The sequence below is a fragment of the Macrobrachium nipponense genome, chromosome 31 (genome assembly GCF_015104395.2).
Source record: "Macrobrachium nipponense isolate FS-2020 chromosome 31, ASM1510439v2, whole genome shotgun sequence".
Classification (NCBI taxonomy): Eukaryota; Metazoa; Arthropoda; class Malacostraca; order Decapoda; family Palaemonidae; genus Macrobrachium; species Macrobrachium nipponense.
Window position 1 is genome coordinate 26,762,460 of NC_061093.1, and position 24,614 is coordinate 26,787,073.

Here is a 24,614-nt window from a genome sequence, read left to right on the forward strand (position 1 = left end):
AAAAAGTGGCAGAAGTAAAGAGAGTTAATGATAGGCTTTTAAAGATTCCAATAAAAATAGGTGACAAGGTGGTAAATATACCAACATACACTCCTCAGATGAGGTACCAAGAGCAAGAGAAAGAATTATTTAGACAAGAGTTTGAGGCCACCATTAGAACAGTGAAAGAAGAGGGGAACTAACAATAGGAGCTGATATGAATGGCAGGGTGGGAGAGAGAGATGGGTATGAGGAGGTACAAGGAGGCCATGGGTTTGGAATTAGAAATGAAGAAGGGGATTATAGATTGAAGATGGCTCAGAGTTTTGAATTGGAATGTATGAACACACGGTTTCAGAAGTTCGAATAAGTGCTTGAAAACTTATGAAAGTGGAGGAGTGCAAAGCCAAATAGATTACATCCTGGTTAGAGGAGCTGACAAAAGAAATGTGACAAACTGAAAAGTGATCTTGGGAGAAGTGTGTTACACAACATAGGATGTACTGATAGATTTTAGAGAGAGAGGTAGGAAACCCAAAAAGAGAAAGAGGAGATCTAGAATTAAGATTTTGGCCCTTAAAGGAGAAAAGGGGGAACAATTTAGGACTGTGAGAGAGAGATGACTGGAAAGTGGGAACACAGAATTTGGATAGGGTAAGAGTGGAAAATATCTGGGCAGACGAAAAATATGTGTTGGGGTAGCAGAGGAATTGGTGGGATGAGCGAGCGAATATAGATTGTTAAGAGGAGCAAAGTGGTAGTGGAATGGAGAGGTGCAAGAATCAATTAAAAGAAAACCAAAAGCATTTAAGGACTGAAAAGTAAGGCATGCACAGGGTGCAGAGGAATGGAACAGAGAATAGTAATGGAAGCAAGGAGCGCAGGTATGGCTATTGGATAGGCGGTAGAGCAGTTGAATGGAAGAGAAGGAGAAAGGGATATCTATAAGATTTTAATCTTATGAAAAGACAGAGACAAGATTTCGGTAAATCGGGTGGCATCAAGGATAAAGATGGAAATATATTGCATAGGGCGAAGACATTACAAAGAGATGGAGAGAGTATTTTGAACAACTTTTAAATACTGAAAATGAGAGAGGAGATGGGGGAAGCATAGAGGGTAGAGGGACCAGTGATGGAGATATAGGATACGGAGGTGAAGAGAGCATTAAGTAAAATTAAGAATGGTAAAGCACCAGGTCCATCGGAGTTGAAATGATCAAATTGATAGGTACAGAGGGGGAGAAATGGATGCTGAATTTATTAAAAAACTATATAGGATGTGAAAGAAATGCCAAGGGACTGGAAGGAGTCTAATGGTATATATATACCAGCAGAAGGGAGATGTCATGGATTGTAGTAACTACAGGGGAATTAAATTAACAGAGCATGGATTGAAAGTTTTAGAGGCTACTGAACGAGAGATTGAGAGAGATTGTAAAAATTGAGAATCAGCAGTATGGATTCATGAGAGGGACGGTGGATGCCAACTTCATAGCTCAACAACTACAGGATAAGAGGCTAGAGGGTAAGAGCCTAGAGGGAAGTCAGGAGCTCTATTGTGCATTTATAGACCTAGAGAAAGCAAACAATAGAATCCCAAGAGAAGTGATGTTTTGGTGTTTGAGGAAGAGGATAGTCCCAGGAAAGTTGGTTAGGCTGGTCAAGATGATACATCAAAGAATGAGCACAAATGTAATAACAGCAGTTGGGGAAACAGAAAACTTTGAAGTTAGTATGTATCAGATTACACCAGGGGTCAGCATTAATCTCATTTTTGTCTATTGCTGGTCATGGAAGTGTTGGGTGAAGAGATCAGGAATGAAGAGCTGTGGGAGTTGTGAGAGGTATTGGTGTGCAGTAGGGGAGAGAGAGACAGAACAGAAATACAAAAAAAGAAGAGGCACAATTATAAAACAGGCAGAAAAGTTTAAATACTTAGGATCTACTTTAAGTCAGAGGGGAAGATGTGAGGCTGTAGTTGACAGTAGGATAAAAGCTGCATGGGGGAAGTTGAGAGAGGTATCTGGAGTAATATGTGATAAGAAAGTACCAACCAAGCTAAAAGTCAAAATCTACAGTGTACCCCCAAATTCGCGGGGGATAGGTGCCAGACTCCCCTGCGAATAGTTGAAACCCCTATAAAAATGCTTAAAACTGCCTATTTTGATAGGTAAAACTGAAGAAATACCCACTAAAAATGTTTATACCTAGTTTTTTTAATAGTTTTATCACAAAAAGTGCATTTTATGTTGAACTTGATAAAAAAAACAGGAATTTGTGGATATTTCTCATAGAAAAATAGTACCAAGAATAGGCAAATTTTCTGCGAATAATGGGGGTATATCTTCCAGAGAAATACGTGAGTCCGTGAATCCAGAGTTCGCGAAAATGAGGGGTTCACAGTAGTATAGCACAGTGCTACAACCAGTGTTAATGTATCAATCGGAAACATGGGCTCTAAGAAGAAAAGAGGAAGTAAAGCCTGAGAGAACAGAGATGAGAATACCGAGGTGGATTATGGGAATATCGCTGCATGAGAGATTGGAAAATGATGAAATAAGAACGGCAGGCTTAGTAAAGATTACAGAGGTGAAAAGAGTCCTGACTGAGATGGTACAAGCATGTGTTGAGGATGGATGATGAGGAGGGAGTGAAGAGGGCTTGGGAGGAACCTGTTAGAGCAGTGGCTCTTAACCTGGGGGGCGCGCCCCCTTAGGGGGGCGTCAGTGATTTCCAGGGGGGGCACGAGCCTCAGGTGAAAAGAAGTTTTTCCATTTATGGGTTATTTTCATGAGAAGAGCATGGGGCAGTACTGTAAAGATAAGCTTATGAAATAATGCAGAAATGTCGGGTTCAGCAAGGAAATGCAGCCAGTTTTAGGAACTTGGATTCTGCTCTCGCTGACAGTAACCTCGACTCTGACTTAAAGCAATAAATAATCACTCATCTAAGTGACTTGAAAGCAGATTTCATCAGATACTTCCCAGATATAGATGACAAGCATGAAGCCTGGAAATTCGTCAGGAACCCATTTCAATGTGAAGTAGCTGATATTGCTGATGAAGTCCAAGAAGAGTTCCTAGAATTGAAGTTCAACTCTACAGCTAAAGAAGACTTCAAAGATATGGATTTGGAGACGTTCTGGGTCAAATGCCTTCCTGTTTTACCCTCTGATCTCACATCAGGCTCTTCGGATTCAAACAATGTTTGGATCCACATATCTATGTGAAACTGCATTTTCCACCCTCGTTGCTATCAAAACCAAATATCTCACTAAGATGTATTCAAGATCTGGTAGCTTAGAGCTGTGTCAAATATCTCACTAATGTAATTCATACTAAGGAAATTGACTAAAAAGCCATTTTTATTCATTTTCTTTTTAAATCTGGGAGTGAAATTCGTCTATAGATGCAAGGGGGGCGTGGAGGGAAAGATCTGTTCCTAGAGGGGGCGTGGTAGTAAAAAGGTTAAGAACCACTGTGTTAGAGGAACAAGATCAAGAGGGAGACAGAATTAGATAGAGATCAGCAATCGACCCTTTAACTTAGGGATACTATTGGGAAAAAAGAAGAGGAGTCAGGGTTAAGGAGGCGAAGAAAACATATGACCGATGGACAGAGCCTGAGTCAAGGGAACAGTAGGCAGAGCAGGTGGCTTAGGAGGGTAGACTCCATCCCAAATTATGGGAGAACTAATCGAGCACTATATATGGAAACCAATGAAATTGCGAATTCCTTTATTGAAGTCCCTATTGAAGGAAACTCTGAAAACATGGTGAATGGAGAGTGCAAAATTGCAACCATTGTAATCTTCACTGAGCAAAACACTCCGGTCCTCTTCTGACATACCAACATTCAAGAGGGTAGTCAAGCTTAGGTCTCACGTATCTGCTGCGGAACACGTCTGACATCAGTTTGACGGATAAAGATGTGATTTTAATCCAAAGAAGATACGAATGAGATACAGGCACTTTTAGAGACCTTGGTAACTACAATAAGATATTGTTACAAGCTAAAGGTATGCAAGAAGCTTAAACATGTAACACTTTTCAATAATGAACTTGAAAGAACAAATGAAGAAACAAAGACTTCAAAAATATTTATTATTCTTTCTGTAACCCACACTGAAAAGGTTTCAAAGATCACAACCCAATTAACACATGAAATAATATATACACTCACAACAAATGACATGAGATAGATGGAAATGGAATAAGACAAAAAATTAGAATTATAAGCACTGATGCTGGCAAAGGTTATTCTGGAAAATCATGCTGACTGTAGCAAATCTCACAAAAAAGTAAGGATGATGCTAAGTACAAAAGCAGTATTTATGGCATAATGGAGTATGCATTCTGTTTCTTAAATAATGTAAAACCAGAGACTGTTTCCATGGTATAAGGCAATATGATGAATAGCTTTGTGGTAAAACAAAGGAGTTTTATTTAAATGGACCAATACAAATGGCCCATTTCATATGCTTTAATGACATATGAATAAAATTTTCACTCTAGCTAACAATAGTGAGTTATTTCAGTGGTCTATTTAAACTACTTAATAACAAATATATACTTACTGGAAATTCAATTTTATGGCAATCTCCATTTCTGACCATGGCAATGGATCTATATGTTAAGCATATACGATATTCTCCAGTGAGGCTTTTGCTGCTTCCTAAGCTGCGTGGTTGAACCACAACTAGCCATACGTGTTCTGGAAAAAGTAAAAATAATAACTCATTTCAATCATCCATATCCAATCAATTGCATAAATAATACATGAAACAATCAGATCTTGCAAACAACAAACATATCTATAATATTCTTCTCATTGTAATACGCTCAGTGACTTTAGTAAACACTTGGCTATATTAAAAACTATTCTTCATCACTCCAGTTTTAAGGCATGAAAGTTTTATGAAATGAAATGTACACTGAATACCAAAATGTGAAAATTACCATCCTTACAGTCAAAAACAATTCAAAATATAGATTTTAATTCTTTTCCTACCAAATGTCTTTTTTATGGCAGAGGCAGCACCATAACTGTTAGGGTTCATTGGGTGTCAAAAATATCAGTTCAAATATTGCAACTTACCATAGAGTTTCTTGGACTGACCATCACTTTCCGAAACCGATTGCTGCATGTGAACTTTAAGTGAATTAAGCCATTCATTAAGCTCTGCTTCAGATTCAGCTGCCACACTTACAGAATCCTGGTCAGTATGCAATGCAATGACATGATTGTGCTTAGCATCCTTCTTCTTGTTGATACTGAAGCAAGACCGGAGAATGATGGGTCTGAATAAAGAGAATAAGTAGGGTCTTTTAATTAATGTGGCTACATACATATGCTTGATCACTTACTGGTTCAGCCTGTATTATATCTAAACACATACTTCTGTCAGCACATATTTGTTGATGAATTAAAACTACCTGAGGGAAACAAGAATATAACTTTGATAGCCATGAGCATTAAGTATGAAAAAACAACTAGTATCTTTTTCATAAACACATGAATATTAACCATAAAATCTTGTACCAGTATAGTATTTTGGAAAAATATGTTATATATCGTTTTGTTTAGATAACACCCAGTTCTGAAATTTTATTCCCAGACAATATATTTATCTGAAGTATTCACAGTATGTATAAAGTGTATTTTCAAAGGATTTTTATGGAATGTACATTTAAAATGTTAAGAGTGAACTTTTAAAGTATCTAAACAGAAAAGAGGCTCCATTATGTCTATAGCCCATCAATTCACTAATAGCAACTTTTAGACTGGCTCAGATCAAGGAAGTAGGCTGCTCATGAGTTAGTTGTGATCTTGACTTCAAGGGGGCATGTTGTGTTTCTCTTCCTCCCATGACATCTTTTTATCTATTTGCTCATAAATATACCCAAGGGTTGCTATTGGTTTTAGTTCTTATCTTTTATGATAATATATCAGTCATAAAAGAAATATGTTTTCGAAAAAATATGTATAATCCAACAAAGTTACTGCATCTTCGATCTCAGTAAATTTACATAAATGTTTTACAACAAATACATACCCACAATTTTCTAATGATTTTAGTTATTGTCTGTTTTGATATTGTGTGAGCTGTAATTATAATTTTACAAAATAAAATTTATTAAAAGAACATGTATAAGGTGGTCAAAATTTAAGATTGTCTTATAAAAGAGGGCACCCAAAGGGATTGTGGATAAGACTTATTCAATCTTCCTCTTTCAACTGATTTGTTTATTTTCTTAAACTGGCCAACCTCGAAGTTTCCCCACCCTGGGGTGCTGCATATGTTCTTTTAGCCCTGCTCTTAAGGGTTAACTGACTTGACCCCCTTCAAAATAAACTTATTCCAGCTGGGCAAAGTACTGGTCTTTTTCACGATTGACATCAGCTTCCAAAATTTGTGAAAAACATTAGTAAATAAACTTTGACGGTGTTGGTGCAACATAGATCTTGCTGAGCATTCTTATGTTTACAGCAAATTGGGGAGCTATTTAACCTAATCTTTGGTTTACAAGACCAATTATAATATTACCAGAAGTCTACATACCAGCTACTATTTATATATTTATGAGACATACAAGCAATAAATTAGAAAACAAAACTTCATACATGATTGGACCTTCAGTTTTTCATTTCCCAAACTGGAAAAATGAATTTGGTTAAAGTTTGTTAACACAATTTAAGCTTATTTCCTCAACCAACACAATTGCATATTTCCTCAAAAGTTTATTATGCCTTTACTGACCTAGGCAGTGAATTGGGTACCTAGTAAGCAGTGTATACAACCCTAGAGAGAGAGAGAGAGAGAGAGAGAGAGAGAGAGAGAGAGATACTCACTTTTTAGGGGGAGCTCCTTGTCTGAACTTCTTTTCAGAGTCATAGTACTCAAGGCGTGCAGGGCTGTCAGGACCAGTTCCACGACGAAGGACAAAAAACTTCTTTTTCATGGTCTGTAAAGAAAAAAATACAGTACATTAGCCAAAAATCTCAATAATCAAAAGACAAATGATCAAATAAGTATCAATGCAATTAAAGAAAATATCATAATCTTTGTTCTGGAGGTACTAGTATGATTTTTCCTTTAAACTTGGTATAGCTTCTGGAAGTTTATAAATAGGAAATTTAAAAGTACAATAAGTACTGTATCTCATAATTATCTTATAAATAGTTAATTTAAAAGTACAATAAGTATTATATCTCATATATTTTCCTTCTCTCTTAAGAACCAACCGATAGGATGGCACATAATATAAGCATGACAGACCCTGGACCTTTATTTATTCCATTAATTCTGTCTCTTTCCAAACCCATACTGCAAAAACTTTTCCCTTTAATCACAAGATGCTCATTTCATTAAAATTCAATTACTATTTACCTTCATGACTACAATATAAACAACTAATCAAGTACTATTGCATTATTATTCATATCATTATTAAATCTACATATTAGTATCCTAAAACCACTACGGTAATTCCAATCAAACTGGTTTAATGTACTGTACAGCCTCCCCAGTTTACGATGGGGGTTCCCTTCTTATTCTGCATTGTAAGCAGAAAACCGTCACAAGCTGAAAAATCGTCAAAAATTGTAAGAAAACCCTGTTTTTAATCCTTTGGGTGTCTTGATTTTTATTGACTTTTTCAAAGACAAAAAAATTACCATCCTGTCACTTTGGAGCCACATGCTGCAGAAAAATTCTGTTAAGTTAGCTGTGACTGCTATTCATTTGCGTAAGGCTGATATGGTTCTACTGGAATAATTTCATAGCAAAACCCAGACTGAGCATGATACAAGTCCCTCATCAAAATACAAAATTCACTTGACCACTGGATTTGCAAAGTTTGTGCGTGAACCTCTAACACCAGTACAAATAATTATCGTAAGAAAAACAGAGGCAGTGTAGCTAACCCCTTTTAACACTGCCGAACGCAAGAGAGGAAGCAACCACTCTGAAAATGCCAGCAGTGAGCCTTCCATTAAAGAAATCTCAATTTTTCTATCTTAAAATAAAGAAAAAAAAAAAAAACACCTTGTCCCCATAAATTTGGTAACTACTGGAAGCATTTAGTGCAAATTTCTACAGACAAAGGGAGATCTCATTAATGAAACGATATCACCCCCACCCCCCAAAAAAAGTTATCCAGCTGTACTCCAAGTCCACCAAATAAAATGTTCCCAATCCCTCATCTTATTCCTTGGCAGAAGCCATTACCACCTGCCTTTACGCACATCATAAAGTAGTTATAAATAGAGCAAAGTAATTTCTTTTATAATTAGACCTTCCCACCGCGATATAATAATGATAATAGCAATTTAGTCCCGCTCTAGCGACGAGTTTGGGACCAATTTGTGCATGTTCTTTTGTGACATCACCCAGACTGGTCGAAGGGACAATTTACTGATGCAAACATAGGGAACGTTGCCTTTGTTACACTTTGAAATGCAATTTAATAAATGTCCCTCCATAGATTTAAGCGGTGAATGCGATTTTGGACATCTGAAATATTGTAGTTCACGTGAATATTGATATTGGAGAAATCGAATAGGCAAAAAGTTACACAAATAAGGTGAAGGTGTGTGTGTGTGTTTGAAATTTTTACAGACTGACAGAATCCTGGAAACTGATGTCACAGGATTTTTTTAAACTTGCCTGTCTTGCCTGTGCATTGGGACCTCGTTGTCAACTGTCTTAAAGTTCATTTCCTTTTGTAAAAATGTGAAACCCAAATTTATCGCAAAATTAAACTATGTAAATTTAACACAATACATTAACTGAAAGGGGGACTCAAGCCAACAAACAACTTCAAAAGGAAATGAACTTTAAAATAATAATGACAACAAGGTTCCAATGCACATAAGGGCAAGGCAGGGACGTTTCAAAAAACCGTGCCAAAAATCCCATGACAGCAGTCTCCAGTTTCTCACACACACACACACACACACACACACACACACACACACACACCTATTTCTGTAACATTTCACCTATTCGATTTCTCCCATGTCGATATTCACATGAACTACAATATTACATATCGCATTAACCGCTTAAATCAATGGAGATATATTTATTAAATCGCATTTCAAAGTGTAACGGGCAATTATCCCTATGTTTACATCAGTAAAGTGTTTCTTCGACCGGTTTGGGTGACGTCACTGATTATGGTCGCTTACATAAAATTCACCGGACCTGCGCATGGGACTACCTGTTGTTTCTGTAACGTGCTTCCCACCAACCGGAATGACTCTGTGGTGAATGACTCATAATGTTATGTTTTTATTGTAAATTTTTATGTTAAGATATTCCGTACTTTGTTTAATTTTGATTTCATCTGAATACCAGAATAGCGAAAAATTCTACGCTGTCCATACCGTAAGCGTAACCTACCGTGATAAAATTTAATATCACATTTACAGGCTAGTTTTAATCAGTACCTAAGCAAAATACTGTAGTGAAATGTATTACTCCGTGCATGGCATTCATACACTGCCAACAACAAACAAGACAGCTAAACATCCCACGCTAAGGCAAATCTAATAATGAAAGATGATCAAAACTGAATCCTATTTACCCTTGAAACCCAAAGACAATCCTTAACTGCGTAAATTACCGTAACGAAAAGTAACTGCAGGTAGGCAAAGAATGATTCACACCATGCACCATATCAAGGAGTGGAGTATGTTCCGTCTATGAATGGAGGAGAAGAGTTGTAACATGAACTATGTCAAGATGAGAGAGAGAGAGAGAGAGAGAGCTACTGTAAACACGCAGCTGCTTCTGACGGCAGAGCTGTTATCGGTGCCAGACGTACGAAGCACCAACACGTCAACCCATGGAGGAGATCAATGCCGTTTCCTCACCCTCCCTTTCCCGTATCCCCAGCACAACCACACATCACCAAAGTCACAGAAAACCCATCTCGTCACGAGTGTGCAGTAATTGATTCCCTACGCATAGCCAACCAGTCAGGTTTATGTACCAATAGGATATAAAATGAAGGAAATTGTTTTGTTCATCGGCAAATTGATTAATTAGACCAATACGAACCGGACTGAACGAACCAAAAGCACATGCACAATGTTTCCTCTCTACTTTGCTGAACCTTACTTAAGACAAATTGATTTTGTTACCACTTCTGCGTCTTGCAAAGGTCACTTCAAAAAACTCTTGGATTAATCTTTAAGCTGAAGATAAACTATGGTGAATCATCCCATAAAAACAGGAGATGGCAGACTTCCTCCTGAATGATCGAATATACAGAGCATTATGACGTCGTACTCCAGCAAACTTCACTGGCCCCGATCGAGAGCCATATGGCAGGTGTCAGTAAGACATTGGTAGCAACGATCCCGCTCATTTAAAAGGTTGTTTTAAGAGACTTCCTACTTCTACTTTCATAGCACCAGGCGTTAATTTAACATAAAAATGGATGCTAAACCTTATTCAATCACAATGATGAACGAAAAACAAAGGATAATGCCTTTGTGACGCAATAGAAATGTGCACGAGTTGATTTACAATAACAATGTTTACGAGTTTATATCACGTAGAGTACAAAAATTTTCAAATGTATAATAATTTTCTGACCTTACAATGGCCATAATCGCTACAGAAATCTTTTGACGAGGAAAAGATAACGCCGACTGAAACAGATCCCTCATGCAAAATTATTACCTCTAATTCATCTCGACGGCTACCATTTTTTTATTCGTATTTACCATTCTTGCTTCTTCTATACAGAAGAGTTGCTTCAACAATCGCTTCATATACTGCAACTTAGGCAACTAATCTTTTACACACCTGCTCTCTTTGCTTGCTTGAGCTATTCTGCGACAAATAATCACACCATCTTCCGACACATATATCCCAAGTTCATAGGACTTAATTGCTCTGCCACGACAATAATTGCTCTGATAATTCGGTATCAGACGATTCACCAGTATCTTCTCGATAAATTAATCCAAAGATTTGTACCATTTTAGAATTCATGTACAGAAAAAACTTGAGGTACAGATTGACTACAACTAGAGATTATTGATGTAGCTAGTACACTTATTCACCAAAAGCCATGATTTCCTTGTTTTTACCTGGTATCCTAATTATCAGTTAACTGGATATACCATTATCTAATATTAAACCACGAGTAAATTAATGTAAATCTGCATTCAAAGGGAAATATTTGTAAAAAAAAAAAAAAAAATCTTATGGTTACGGAGAACACAGTGTTAAATAGTATTTACACGGAACATTTTGAAACCAGATCAATAAATGGTATTCCACTAAACACAACTTGTTATATATGTGTGCTCGCGCGCGTTTGTGTATACGTATATGTCTGTACCATGTATACATATAATATATATATATATATATATATATATATATATATATATCCACGTATACGGAAGTATGCATTTGGTTTGGAGAAGAAAATTCAAACATCTTTGGCAAATGAAGTAGTAGCTCCAGTGCTAATTATTTCCATGGACGTGAAAAATGATTGTTGCTTACATTATTTTGGACTGAAGTATACACTAAGGTAATAAGAGGATCAAATTTAGAGTATACAGACATCCTTAACAACGTTTCCCCATGTAAGCATATGTGTATCTGAATTCAGGCCACTGCACAGCAAGGAAATTAGTATTCACGCTGAAGCTTACAAAAACATCAGCCTACATTTATGTAGCCCTAAACATACAGATGTGAATTCATGTAATTAAAATTATCTAAGGGTGGGATACTGTTTTTATATTCAATGTGATGCCGAGTAGTTGTACTGTACTGCAAGTAAAAACAAGTTAAGGCTGTCGAAAACAAGTTTAATATTATACCGTAACAAATCCTCGTTAAAAATACGCAATAAATATGTATTTCAATTCAAAAAGAAAAAATTGCCTTTCTCATGAGATACATTTAATTGCTACCTTACCATTATAACTGGCGTAAAACTAACACGGCTATTAATGACAGTAATATCCCAAGAGTCTGTGTCTGTGAGGCCCTACGGGGGATTCAAGCAAAAGAATAGGATTGAATGTCTGTGGGAAGGATGGCGGGACAAATGCGGTTACCAGACCATGTACGGACTCGTCAGGCAGCTTCCTCCATTTCGATATTTCCCGACCCAACCAAACCTACCTATCAAACATTTACCCATTCAAAATAACTGACCTACTCTCAGTTCTGACTGATTAATCCAAACAGGAAAGTTTGGACGAAGTCACTTAAACTGAGGTTTTTCTTACACACAGGCAGTTAAAGTTTCAGTCTGAACACACCGGATTCACACCGTCATAGCGCCAACATAGTAAGCAGTCACTCCTGATAAAGAAGCAACACCGACAGCATAGTCTTAAAAAGATTTTGTTTTAAGAAGTATTATATATATAAGAAAAGTAAATAAGGTGTTGCAGATGCAGAGTACACTTGGACAAGACCACTGGAACCCATAGCTATGCAGGTCAGCACCATACACAGCAAGGCCCAATGTTGTTTAACAAAATCGGTAAAATGGTAAGCCGTCCCTCGTGAGACTACTTAATCATATTGTGTCTGAGACCAAGGGACCTTGGCTGAGACAACCCTGTAGTTACGGATAACAGCAGATACGGACACAAATTCCGCAAAACAACCAAAAGAAGGGAAAGATATTTATCAAATCGCATTTCAAAGTGTAACAAAGGGAAACTATCCCTATGTTTACATCAGTAAATTGCCGCTTTGACAGGTTTGCGTGGCGTCACAAAATCTTTCTCACCGTTATCCGTTCATTAAGGGGTCGGTTGCCTGATGCGCCTTCTCCACTGCCTTATATCGAAGGCATCATCCTCCACCAAACCTCTTCTCTCCATATCTTCCTTTACTTTACCTCGCCATCTAATTCTCTGTCTCCCTCTTGATCTTCCTCTAACGGGTTCCTCCCAAGCCCTCTTCACTCCCTCCTCGTCATCCATCCTCAACACATGCCCATACCATCTCAATCGTGACTCTCTTATCATCTCTGTAATTTTTACTAACCCTGTCCTTCTTATTTCATAATTTTCCAATCTCTCAAGCAGCGATATTCCCATTACCACCTCAGCATTCTCATCTCTGTTCTCTCAAGCTTTACTTCCTCTTTTCTTCTTAGAGCCCAAGTTTCTGCTCCATACATTAACACTGGTCTTATCACTGTGTTATATATCTTGACTTTTAGCTTGACTGGCATTCTTATCACATACCACTCCAGCTACCTCTCTCCACTTCCCCCTTGCAGCTTTTATCCTACTGTCAACTTCAGCCTCACACTCTCCCTCTTGGCTTAAAAGTAGATACCTATGTGTTTAAACTTTTCTGTTTTATAATCGAGCCTCTTCTTTCTTGTACTACTATTCTATCTCTATCTTTCCTACTGCTCAGCAAAACCTCTTGTTTTATTTACAGTCACCTTAAAGCCACCCCTCTAAAGATTCCTGCCACTCCAATCTTTCTCTGTAGGTATTCGTGACGTCACAAAATAACAAGCGCAAATGAGTCCCAAACTCATTGCTAGAGCGGGACTACCTTGTCATTCTATATCGTGAATATACTATACACAATGAGCATGAAATGTCGGTGTTAGGAGTTCTGCTGTTTGGGCTGACGTCAGCTGATGCTGATACAGAATTTTTCTGTGATAAGAAATGGAGGTTTCTGCATTTCAGCTAGGTCGTTGTCCTCCTTTCACAATGTCCCCCTCAAGGAAAAACGTAGTTTGGTCTCTTGAAAAAGTACACTAAAGTTATTATTAAATCGTTCTGACATCAAAGAATTCAAATGACAAATTATCAGACTATATGCTTAGAAGATACTACCGATGTTACAGCCATTAGTGCCAAGCAAGCCATGAAAGTCCAAAGGAAGATATCAAGGGACATCATCAACTTATCTGATTCAGCATGACAAAGCCAGTCGTTCCACCCTACTACAACACAATGCAGTTCTGGACTGCAGCTTTACATGAAAACAGATACATGAAATAGGTTATTATGTGGTACCTATCAATTTGGATCCCGTGTACTTGGGAGAGGGCGAAGGAGAGTGCACAAGGATTCGTTTTTGATCCGCTGGCAGTCCGTCGTTTGAGCGTCGTCAATTAGTCTCAAGGTCATTTTCAGACCAGCGTGGTTCATGAACATCATGACTATAACAACACCGTCATGATACTGTTGTTGCTGTCACTTGCTGATCCGTACCCGCCAAGTTTTAGCCAGTGAGCTGAGGCTGAGTGTTCCAATGTTATTACTTGGTAGGCCGAGATGACTGTAATAGCCTCAACCAAGTGTTGAATTGGGTTGCGGTCTAAAACCGTGGACGGTGTATGGGTGGGTCTATTATACTCATCCATATAATTCCGTACATAAAATTCAGTATTATTCACTTCTTATTTTTCATCACTTTTCATTTACGGCTTCTTGATGCGAGTACTCTTATCTCCGTGTACGTTCTTGGTAGGTAAACGTTGGCAGTGGAGGTCGATGACCCAGACTGAAGACGTAGTACATATTGAATCTTCATAAACTTTTTTATCCACGATTTCCTTTTCAGAATATGGAAAAGTACACTAAAAACAAATATGCATCGTCCAAATTTAGCCACTATGAAATTATTCCCCCCCTCCCACTCCTTTTCTCTAATTTTTTTTTCTCTCCTAATTAACAGCATTCACATACTAAAATCGCCATCGTCACTAGCAACAATAACAGCAACATTACGAAGAGGAAATAACGGACAGAAACGCAAACAGCAACGACAATAATGACGACGCAGTTGTTGTGTTTAGTGTGTCAGCAGGTCTGCTCTACCTGGACGGTGCAGAGGGAGGGTGGAGGCCAGCCCCCGTCCCTTGGCGAGCATGGGCGACCACGGTAGAGGTTGGGGAGGGGGAAGACAGCGGAGTCTACAGTCTGATGTAATACCTGATACAATAACTTCTTCTTCTCCGCTATTTGAGAAGGCTTGACTGGCGCGTTTTTATATCACAGACTAATTAGACTATGACGTCTACAAATTTACGTCGTGCGTGTGCATCTTTGCCGAAGGACACATGGACGGGAATAACTCAATGACGGGAACAAATTTCCTGCAACGTAGAAATAAGAGATGCCTACTACGCAGCACGATAAACTTAACGGTTAACATTCCGAGAGAGAAAAATGCGCATTAATTGCATTAGTTTACTTTACACACTTTTTCCAAATTGGCCTGGTGTAAATGTGGGTTAGTATAATAACCTCAATAATCTCCCAATTAAAAAAAAAGTAAATGAAAAAACAAGGTTTTCTTCACAAACTACGCAATGAAAACTTCCAGACGTAACGATTGCAACAATTAACATGACATTAATTTCAGCATTAAGGAAGAACATCCATTACTCTTCTTATTCATAAATTCAAGTGGAATACATCAATGGCAATTTTAAATCGATCATTACGGAGCTTTGAAGGGTCTCGAGAGTTCGTCCCTTACTCTGACGCATTTTGTGGACATCAAAACAACTGCGAAGTGTTCAATAGTAACGACATTAGTCGACTTGAAATATCTGATACACAGTTTAGCATTAAGATGGGACTATATATATATATAGTTGGACACTATTAGTACACACGGATACACGAAGTATATTATTTAATAATTTGTCCAGCTCTGATAAAGACGGTTATCAAGTTCGGTTTGATACAAATCAGTATGTTCTATTGCGTAATGTTTCATGTTTAAAACATCTACATGTCAGTCCACCTTGACTAATACACTGGAAGAGAAGAAAAACAACAGTTGTTAACTGTCTTATTCGAGCGGTGATTAAACCCGTTTCTCCTATATAAGAACCGTGCGAAACAGTGACCCGCTGGTGACGAACGAATTCCCATCTGACCACCTTCTTCAAACAAGATCTTGACTCTTGGATCTACCACGGAATGTTGGAGACTCGTAAAAAACAAGCGTGATCCGACCTCCAACTTACTCAGGATGCCTGCCAGATTTTCCCCTCACACATAAGTTGTAAACATTATATTCCTAACTTTTAACGAAAATTAAAACGCGCTAAAATCTACAGTCAAATAGAGCCTTGTTACTCCAAAGAAAATTAAAATAAATATGCTGCATTTTATGAGAAATAATTTTTCTGTACTGGTTAACAAGCACATTATTTACTTTTTACATTTTCATTCTAATAAATAAATCAAAAATAATATCCAAACCTAAAATTCCTGTACTTTCTCAATGCGGAACACCTTTTTCAGACCTTGTCATTCGCTTACTGTACAAAGATTTAAGTCCTAGTCATGACATTACTGGGGGCAAGTAGAAACTTACGTTTTAGTCACTGTATAGCCTGCTGCAAATCCAGACTTACGTTCTAGTTCTCATATCGCCTGCTGACTATACAGAGAACCAAGGCCTTGCAGAGAACTATACGTAAACTGTAATCTATCTATAAATATCATGAGTTAAATTCTACTCGTTACATCGCTTACTGTACGTATATACAGTCGGAACTATAATCTTTCCATATATTATATAAAAATCACATCATGCCTCGACGCACGCTCAATAAGAACCTATACGTACTACATACTGGGAAAAAGGTAACACGTACCAACGCCGCTCTTTGACATTTCATTTTGCGCACATTCGTGCATTAACGCCACGGCAATATTACAACACATTAAAATCCAAAGGGAAGTTTTGCTCGCTATTAATGTTAGAACTTGAAATCATAGGCTACATGATTCTTAAAAGATCTGTAATTCAACGCCGTATTCTGCTTCTGACATTCTCTTCAATTCCAAACACTGTAAGGGTCACCAATTCAATTCGGGATAAAACTAATGAACACACAAGAAAAACTCTCTCGCCAGCCGATGTATACTGACAAAACATAAAGCTGGCAAATCTAAATCTCTTACTCGCCTTGCTTAGTAAAAGCCATACAACATTTTAAACAATGTCGAGGACTACTATTCTACAAATGCGAAACAAGAGAGGCTTGTCATTCATGAAAACTAACAAACGCATATTATAAAAAAAGTTGATGACGTAGAAATGCAGGAACTTTTATTGATCTGGAACTAAATATCGTCACTCTAGAATCCAACACCCGCAAATGGCAATGTATTTCTCTTATATATAATATATATAATATATATATATAATATATATATATAATATATATATATATATATAATATATATATATTATAAAGTTCTGTTTATTTACATTAGTCTTGCAACTTTAAATGTGTACCAACTCTTTCTTCTATTCCTGAACTCCTTTAAAATGCCCACGCGACTTTAAACCCAGTTCCCTCCCTTCCTTCCTTTAATCCAGCTTTGATTTTTTTCCTCAGTGAGACACGAAAGGGGGAGGGGGGAGGGGGAGAGAAAGCAAACTGAAGACCTCCTCATCCATGCGAAACTGAAGGAAGCAAGGAAAATAAAATGGAAAAATAAAAACTTGGACCTAACCTCAGGGGAAGAGAACCTCTGAGAGAGAGAGAGAGAGAGAGAGAGAGAGAGAGAGAGAGAGAGAGAGAGAGAGAGAGAGAGAGAGGTAAATGAAAGCTTGTAGAAAGGCCTAAAACTTGCAGTTCTGTACCACAGCAACCTTAGATCAACAGTCACTCATTTCTAATGAGGAAAAAACTAATCTGTAGTGACCTGAAATGCGAAGCCTCTGAGGGACTCGACGTTCGAGAGTAACCAGAACGCCCTGAATCAAGGACCAAAATATTATTTATAACATACAGCGAGGCCAACTTAGTGGGAATCACAGACACTATAAAGAGCAATGGATATTGCATATTACATTTATTAAGAGGCCTACTGGCCTGAGGAGCTGCCTTTCATATAACTTTTCTTGAATTAAGAGAAGTGAGAAAAACGACACCACCAACAACTACAAAATGTGACAGTAATTCATGAGAAGACTAACATGGACACAAGTAAGTTTTCTGTATGAGGGAATAATTACATGAACAAATTTGAAATTCTAATAATAAAAGTTTGAAGTGATACCCACACCCAAATTGGTTTTGTTGAATGCTGAGTGTCATTTCAACATAAATGCATAATTCCGATAACAAACACACTGATAACGACAGAAAAAGTCTTGCAGCAATAAACTAAACTGTATTAATTAAAGAAAAAAAGTCTACAAGGAATGAACTCGACTGCATTAAAAAAAAAAAATCTCCAAGGAATGAACTAGACTGCGTTACGTTTCAAAAAGTCTCCTGGGAATGAAATAGACTATTACAAAAAAAAAAAAAAAAAAAAAAAAAAAGGTCTCCTTGGAATGAAGTAGATCATATTACGTTAAAAATTAAAAAAAAGTCTCCAAAGAATAAACTAGATTCTAATTCTAAAAAAAAAAAAAAAAAAAAAAAAAAAAAATTCTGAGAATGAACTAGAATGTATACGCTTAAAAAAAGTCTCCAAGGATGAACTAGACTGTGTTTAAGTTTTTGAAAAAAAAGTCTCCTGGGAAAAACTAGACTGTATTAGGTAATAAAAAAAAGTCTCCTAGGATGAATTAGACTGATACTTAAAAAAAAAAGGTCTCCTAAAATGAACCAGACTGTATTACGTTTAAAAGTCTCCTTGGATGAACTAGACTGTATTACGTTGTCTGGTTCGAATATTCTCGCAACTTACAGCTGATGGATGAAGAAGAAAGCCTCGAAAGAGACTGACGGTACAGACGACGGTGCAGAGGTGACACGAAAGGAGGGACTTGTACCGTTCAATCGTGTGCAAATACAGGGTTAAGAGATAAGGCACAATGAGAGTCAAGGATAAAGGGTTGAATGTACGGAACTCTGAGAGGGCACAAGGGATAGGAGAATAGGGACGTTGTCACGGACGAAAATAATGACGGAAATCGAGTCAAAATCTATCAAACCGTTTAAAGCATTATATTCTTTTCAGTTAATGAGGATAGGCAATATTGTGCCAAATACTGTGTGAAGAACATCAGCGAAAGAATGCGCGCAGCTATTTCTCACCCATATCGAATGGAACAGAGACATTCCTTGAAAAAACTCTCTCTCTCTCTCTCTCTCTCTCTCTCTCTCTCTCTCTCTCTCTCTCTCTCTTCAAACCTATAAAATGGAAACCTTCCTTTAATCAGTACAAGCTTTTCTCACATCTCACTCCACAGGTGCGCCGTGGCCTAAGTATCTTGACCTAATTATTCTATACAAATGTAATACACTCATCTTTCACACTGAAATTGACCCTTGATCCCATTCTCCTGCACAGAGCAACCAGATTTGCTGAACAGTAACATCAAAATGCAGAAAACGCTCCACGCTGTCGAACTTCTCATTCTATATATCTCTGCTTTTCTAATACTTCCCGTTACCTTCTCTTACTTCTTACATCATATTCTTTGGGAGCTTGAATTTCAAGTTAATGGGCCCCTGTGGGGCTTGTTCCACGTGTAAAGGGTTCATCTCCTGAATAAAAAATAACAACAGGCATTGAGCATCACCCTTTAAAGTCTACACCATAGGTGGCCATACAGTCGATCGCGGCCACTTGGTTGGCCGATCGCCGTTCCCTCAATCCTATATAAACAAACAAAAACACAAGCTATAAATTATAGGCTATTATATATATATATATATATTATATATATATATATATATATAGACACAAGGCAATTGTACGCATGGTTTGAAATTCTTTTCCAGCGTAATAATGTGATTATGTAGTATGGTAGTTCGTAAAGGAGTTTCAGTCTTTAGAGTCGATCTCGAAGCCCAAAAGTCTGGCCACCTCTGCACTCAACCAGGATTCCTCTCAACCAGGATTCCTCTCAACCAGGATTCCTCTCAACCAGGATTCCTCTCAACCAGGATTCCTCTCAACCAGGATTCCTCTCAACCAGGATTCCTCTCAACCAGGATTCCCCAACGGCATTAACAAAACTCCTTGCAAACCGACTTGATTCATCCCGAGCCCAATTCCTAAATGCGGATAAACTCGTCCTCACTCGTGCAAGCTCTTTCAATAAGACCTATACCCGTCAACGAGTCAACAAAGACCTACCGATGGACGACATCCAGGATGTGACCATGCCCTCGGTGCCCGTAATGAGGGAACCCCATGGCACAAGCCTTCTGCCACCCGCTGCCCACATTGCGGTTTCATGCAGTTCAAACGGGCTGTTTCTTTGTATCTTTCGATATACATTAAAAATGACAGCCATATGTTCGACTTCATGTGTCTTCATGGGTTCAGCAAACCCTTCTGAAATTTACACAATCTTCCAACGCTTTTTAAACCGACCATCATAATTTTCTCAGCAATTCGTTCAATGCAGCAGACACACACTCGTCTAAGATCTCTTTCGCTATACATTAAAGATGACTGCAATGCGTTCACAAACACCTTCGAAACTTCTTCATTCTCGCAAAGGTTTTGAAACTTCCTCATTCTCGCAAAGGTTTTGATATTTTTTCCCCACTTCTTTCGACGTATCACAGGCCTAAACGTAACATGCTAACTAAGTGGGCGACTACCCACCTACAAAAATCAATTGTCCACCCACTATAATTAAGCCCAAAAGGTCTGTGGGTGATTTAAATATCAATAAAACTACTTCTTGATAACGACAGAATTTGTAAAACTATTTCTTGCTGTAGCTAAAAAATAAACATTCACAAAAATATGACGGAAAAGGTGTTCTACTAAATAACATTTTCATTATTTATGAACAATTATTGATAAATTATACATACATCTAAAATACGTGCACACTATACACGTATGATATTTTACATGCAATGACTGAAAAAAAAAAAACGGAAAAAAAGTCGAGTGCCCACCCACTAAAACATTCTTAGGTTTAGCCCCGAGTCGCATCAGGAACAGACAACTTTTTATTTTCCATGATGACCAGGTCTCACGTCAAACAAATGCGTTACATAAAATCAACTGTCAATCTAATGAAATTCCGAGGGCTTCAACCACAAGTTCAAACTTGCCTTCCCTCAGCATCCAAGTGGAACTTGGTCACTGCCAGAAGTTAAGGGATGTATATATGTATATTTCGTAGTTGGCGCTGCAGTTGCCCTCTTGTCTATCAACATGGTAGTTGACATGCCATACTTAGGCAGCTCCGTTCGGCTTGTAGGAATTCCTTTCACGCTCATTTACGTATTTACACCACCTAATTCAGCTTATGACTCGAGAAGTCAGGAAACATAGCGAAATTATATATATATATATATATATATAATATATATATATATATATATATATATATATATTATATATATATTATATATATATGTGTGTGTGTGTGTGTGTGTGTGTGTGTGTGTGTGTGTGTGTGTGTGTGGTGTGTGTGTATAATATATTATATATAATCTTTTCGCTTTTCTGCATTAGAATACTGTACGCAACCCTACAAGCACACATGCACATACGATCTTATTACAATTGAATGGTGAGCATTTCAACACGTGTCACACACTGGAGGCCACAGGAAGATATTAGGTATTCAAACTTAAGGTCGAGTTTTTCTCTGTTCAACCCGTCTAGTATTGCTCTTTTATATATTAATTAATTAAACGAAGTTGACATGCATTTGAACACTTATTTAACGGACTGGGATTATATTTACGTGAATAATACTTCGTGTTTGTATATCTGCGGTTCGTTTATATGCACCGATAAACAGTTCAAAAGAGCAAGTCACTGACAACTATTTTGTCCTTAATTCCAAGGTCGTATTATTATTATTATTATTATTATTATTATTATGACAAACTATTTTTGTCCTTAATTCCAAGGTCGTATTATTATTATTATTATTATTATTATTATTATTATTATTATTATTATTATTATTATTATTATTATTTGCATACACACAAATACATACACATATCATTTAATAAAGATTTCATCTTTGTCTCTAGCGGATCCAGAAAAAGTTCAGAGGGGGCAACCATTTCAAAATTATATATATATATTATATATTCTAATATATATATATATATATATATATTATATATATATATATATATATATATATATTAATTTAAGTAGAAATTATGAAATGTTACAGCAATCACCTGTTTTATCATGAAATACCGAATTCATGATTATAACGTATCATTAAGATTATTCAAATTCCGCATAGTAGCACAGTCTTCAAATGAGAAACAATCCACATTTATGTTAATTACATATATTTAAGTTTAAAACAGAAAGATGCTTTCGGGAATCTGTACGGTTTCCCTTATCAATCTGACACGTTGAAATAACTTACAGCGAAGTAAACAAAGCAGGAGTCAAAAATCAAGTGACTTGTTATTAAAACAATGGAACCGGTCGTCCAGTATAAATTAAAGGTTTAAGAATAAAGAACATTATGAGAGTGTTGTCTCTTTAGCCACATCTGATGCTGCGGTTTGCCTCTCTTTCTCCCGTTCAGGTAACTCGGCTACCTCCAGTAACCGATGCTGCCGGCGCCTATGCTGTTGAAGAGGACCATCAGAACGACCGCACTGGGCAAGGACCAATTCGACGTTCCAGACGACTGGCGGGCTTTCATCAGAAAACGACGGCATTGCCTGATTTATACTGGACGACCGGTTCCATTGTTTGAATAACAAGTCACTTAATTTTTGACTCCTGCTTTGTTTACTTCGCTGTAAAGTTATTTCAACGTGTCAGATTGATAAGGGGAACCGTACAGATTCCCGAAAGCTATCCTTTCTGTTTTAAACCTAAATATAGTACATTTACATAAACTGTGGATTTGTTTCTCCATTAAGATTATTGTTATCATTGTTAATCTTTTCTCAGAATTTTATCATTATTTCTATAATAGATTTTTCCCCATTTTTATTTCTCTCATTAATGTTATTATCATCTAAATCTTCAATATTATTACTTTGCCATTATTTTTCAATGGGGGGGGGGGGGGGGGGGGGGCACGTGTACAGGCGGCCCGATAATCCCCATGACCGGTAGTCTCTCTATACTTTAGTCAACATCCACAGGAAGCTTCGAAACGATCAATAATTGCAAATCCATCCCACACTGTTAATGAGTCAAATATGCTGATAAGAAATCTGCCTTGTTTATGACGATGAACAACAGGGTACGGTCGTTCCTGTGAAACAAACAATTCCATCCTAATCTTGACTGTGACCTTGGCTTCAGCCACAGGCTACAGAATTATACATCTCGAGTGGCAACATTATTCACTAGAACATACATACAAATATACACCATCCAGCACGACATGTATACATATATACACTTTATACTTTATTTGAGATATACACATATTTATGAACATCACACTGCGAATATAGCAAATGTTTTTTTTAATATACATATACTATCATCATTTTTATCAAATGTATAAACAAGAACAAAGGATGAGCTTAGATCCTAATGAAACGAGTGAAAAAATTACTTAGTTTACGTAGAACAAGATGAACGGTAAGAATATGGGAATACATAAAATGTCCGGAAGTTTATTTGGTACAGCTAAAAAATCGACAATATAGGGCCACAGGCTACGTGTGCTTCAAGATGGTTTGATCATGCGGCGTGAATGGAGAACGTCGGTTCGCGGAATGGAAAGAAAATCCAAAAAACAAAGATTGCATAGAATATAAAGAGTGAATAGCGCATTGTGCGTCGAGGGTGTTTCACAAACTGCTGATGAGCCTTCTGGGTGAATATTTGAAGCACAAAATCACTTAGGAAATTTACAACCACAGATATTATCCACAGTCGAGCGGTTAAAAGTATGAATGTATCAGTGACCGCTCTCTCACTTTTCTGAAACCATCCCAGTTGAAAATTGAGAATAATCATCAATTACTATATATATATATATATATATATATATATATAGATATATATATATATATATATATATATATATACACAATATAATATATATATATATATATATAGATATATATATATATATATATATAATCTCTGTTTCCTTCTCTGATATCCTGTGTTGGCAATAACTTTTCCTGGAAACATAATGCATCTACAATTTTCTAGGACTGTCATGAACGAACACCACTTTGGGGAAAACCAGAAGAATGTCAAATAGCCGTATACTTGCATTTAACGTGAAGTCAATATATAACATAAAGTAAAACTGGCTGGCCAGCAAACATTAAACTATATGATTAAAATACTTAATTCAGGGACTAAAAACGAAAATAACATAGGCTAGATTTCGAAATTAAACTGTAATAGATCTCTTGGTAATAATGTACTTTTCAGCTGCAGTTAACCAACGTGACAACGACTGGATATCATTCTGATGAAGTATAATAATAATAATATAATAATAATAATAATATAATAATAATAAATATTATATATTAATATATAATAATTAATTAATAATAATTAATAATAATAATATATTATTATTATTATTACTATTATTATTATGATTATTATTTTTATCATTATTACTCTTATTATCATTATTCAGAAGATGAGTCCTATTCATACAGAACAAGCCCACTGGGGCCACTGACTTCAAATTCAAGTTTCCATTTGAAAGAAGTAACAGAATGTAATATAAAATACA

The 24,614-nt window shown here is 36.9% G+C and overlaps 1 protein-coding gene across 14 annotated transcripts in view; it reads right to left on the reverse strand.

Annotated features, from left to right (window-relative positions):
• Positions 1-24,614, reverse strand: part of LOC135206707 (insulin receptor substrate 1-B-like) — a 177,834-nt gene that overhangs the window by 78,208 nt on the left and 75,012 nt on the right. For 13 of the 14 annotated variants that reach the window (XM_064238135.1, XM_064238136.1, XM_064238138.1 and 10 more), the window contains 3 exons: positions 6,833-6,945; positions 5,078-5,280; positions 4,557-4,693 (listed from right to left, as the gene is read on the reverse strand). In XM_064238135.1, coding sequence (XP_064094205.1) covers positions 4,557-4,693; positions 5,078-5,280; positions 6,833-6,945 — 453 coding nt within the window. Of the gene's footprint in view, positions 1-4,556; positions 4,694-5,077; positions 5,281-6,832; positions 6,946-14,017; positions 14,037-24,614 lie in introns of those variants that run through there. The other variant, XM_064238149.1, reaches the window with a different exon arrangement.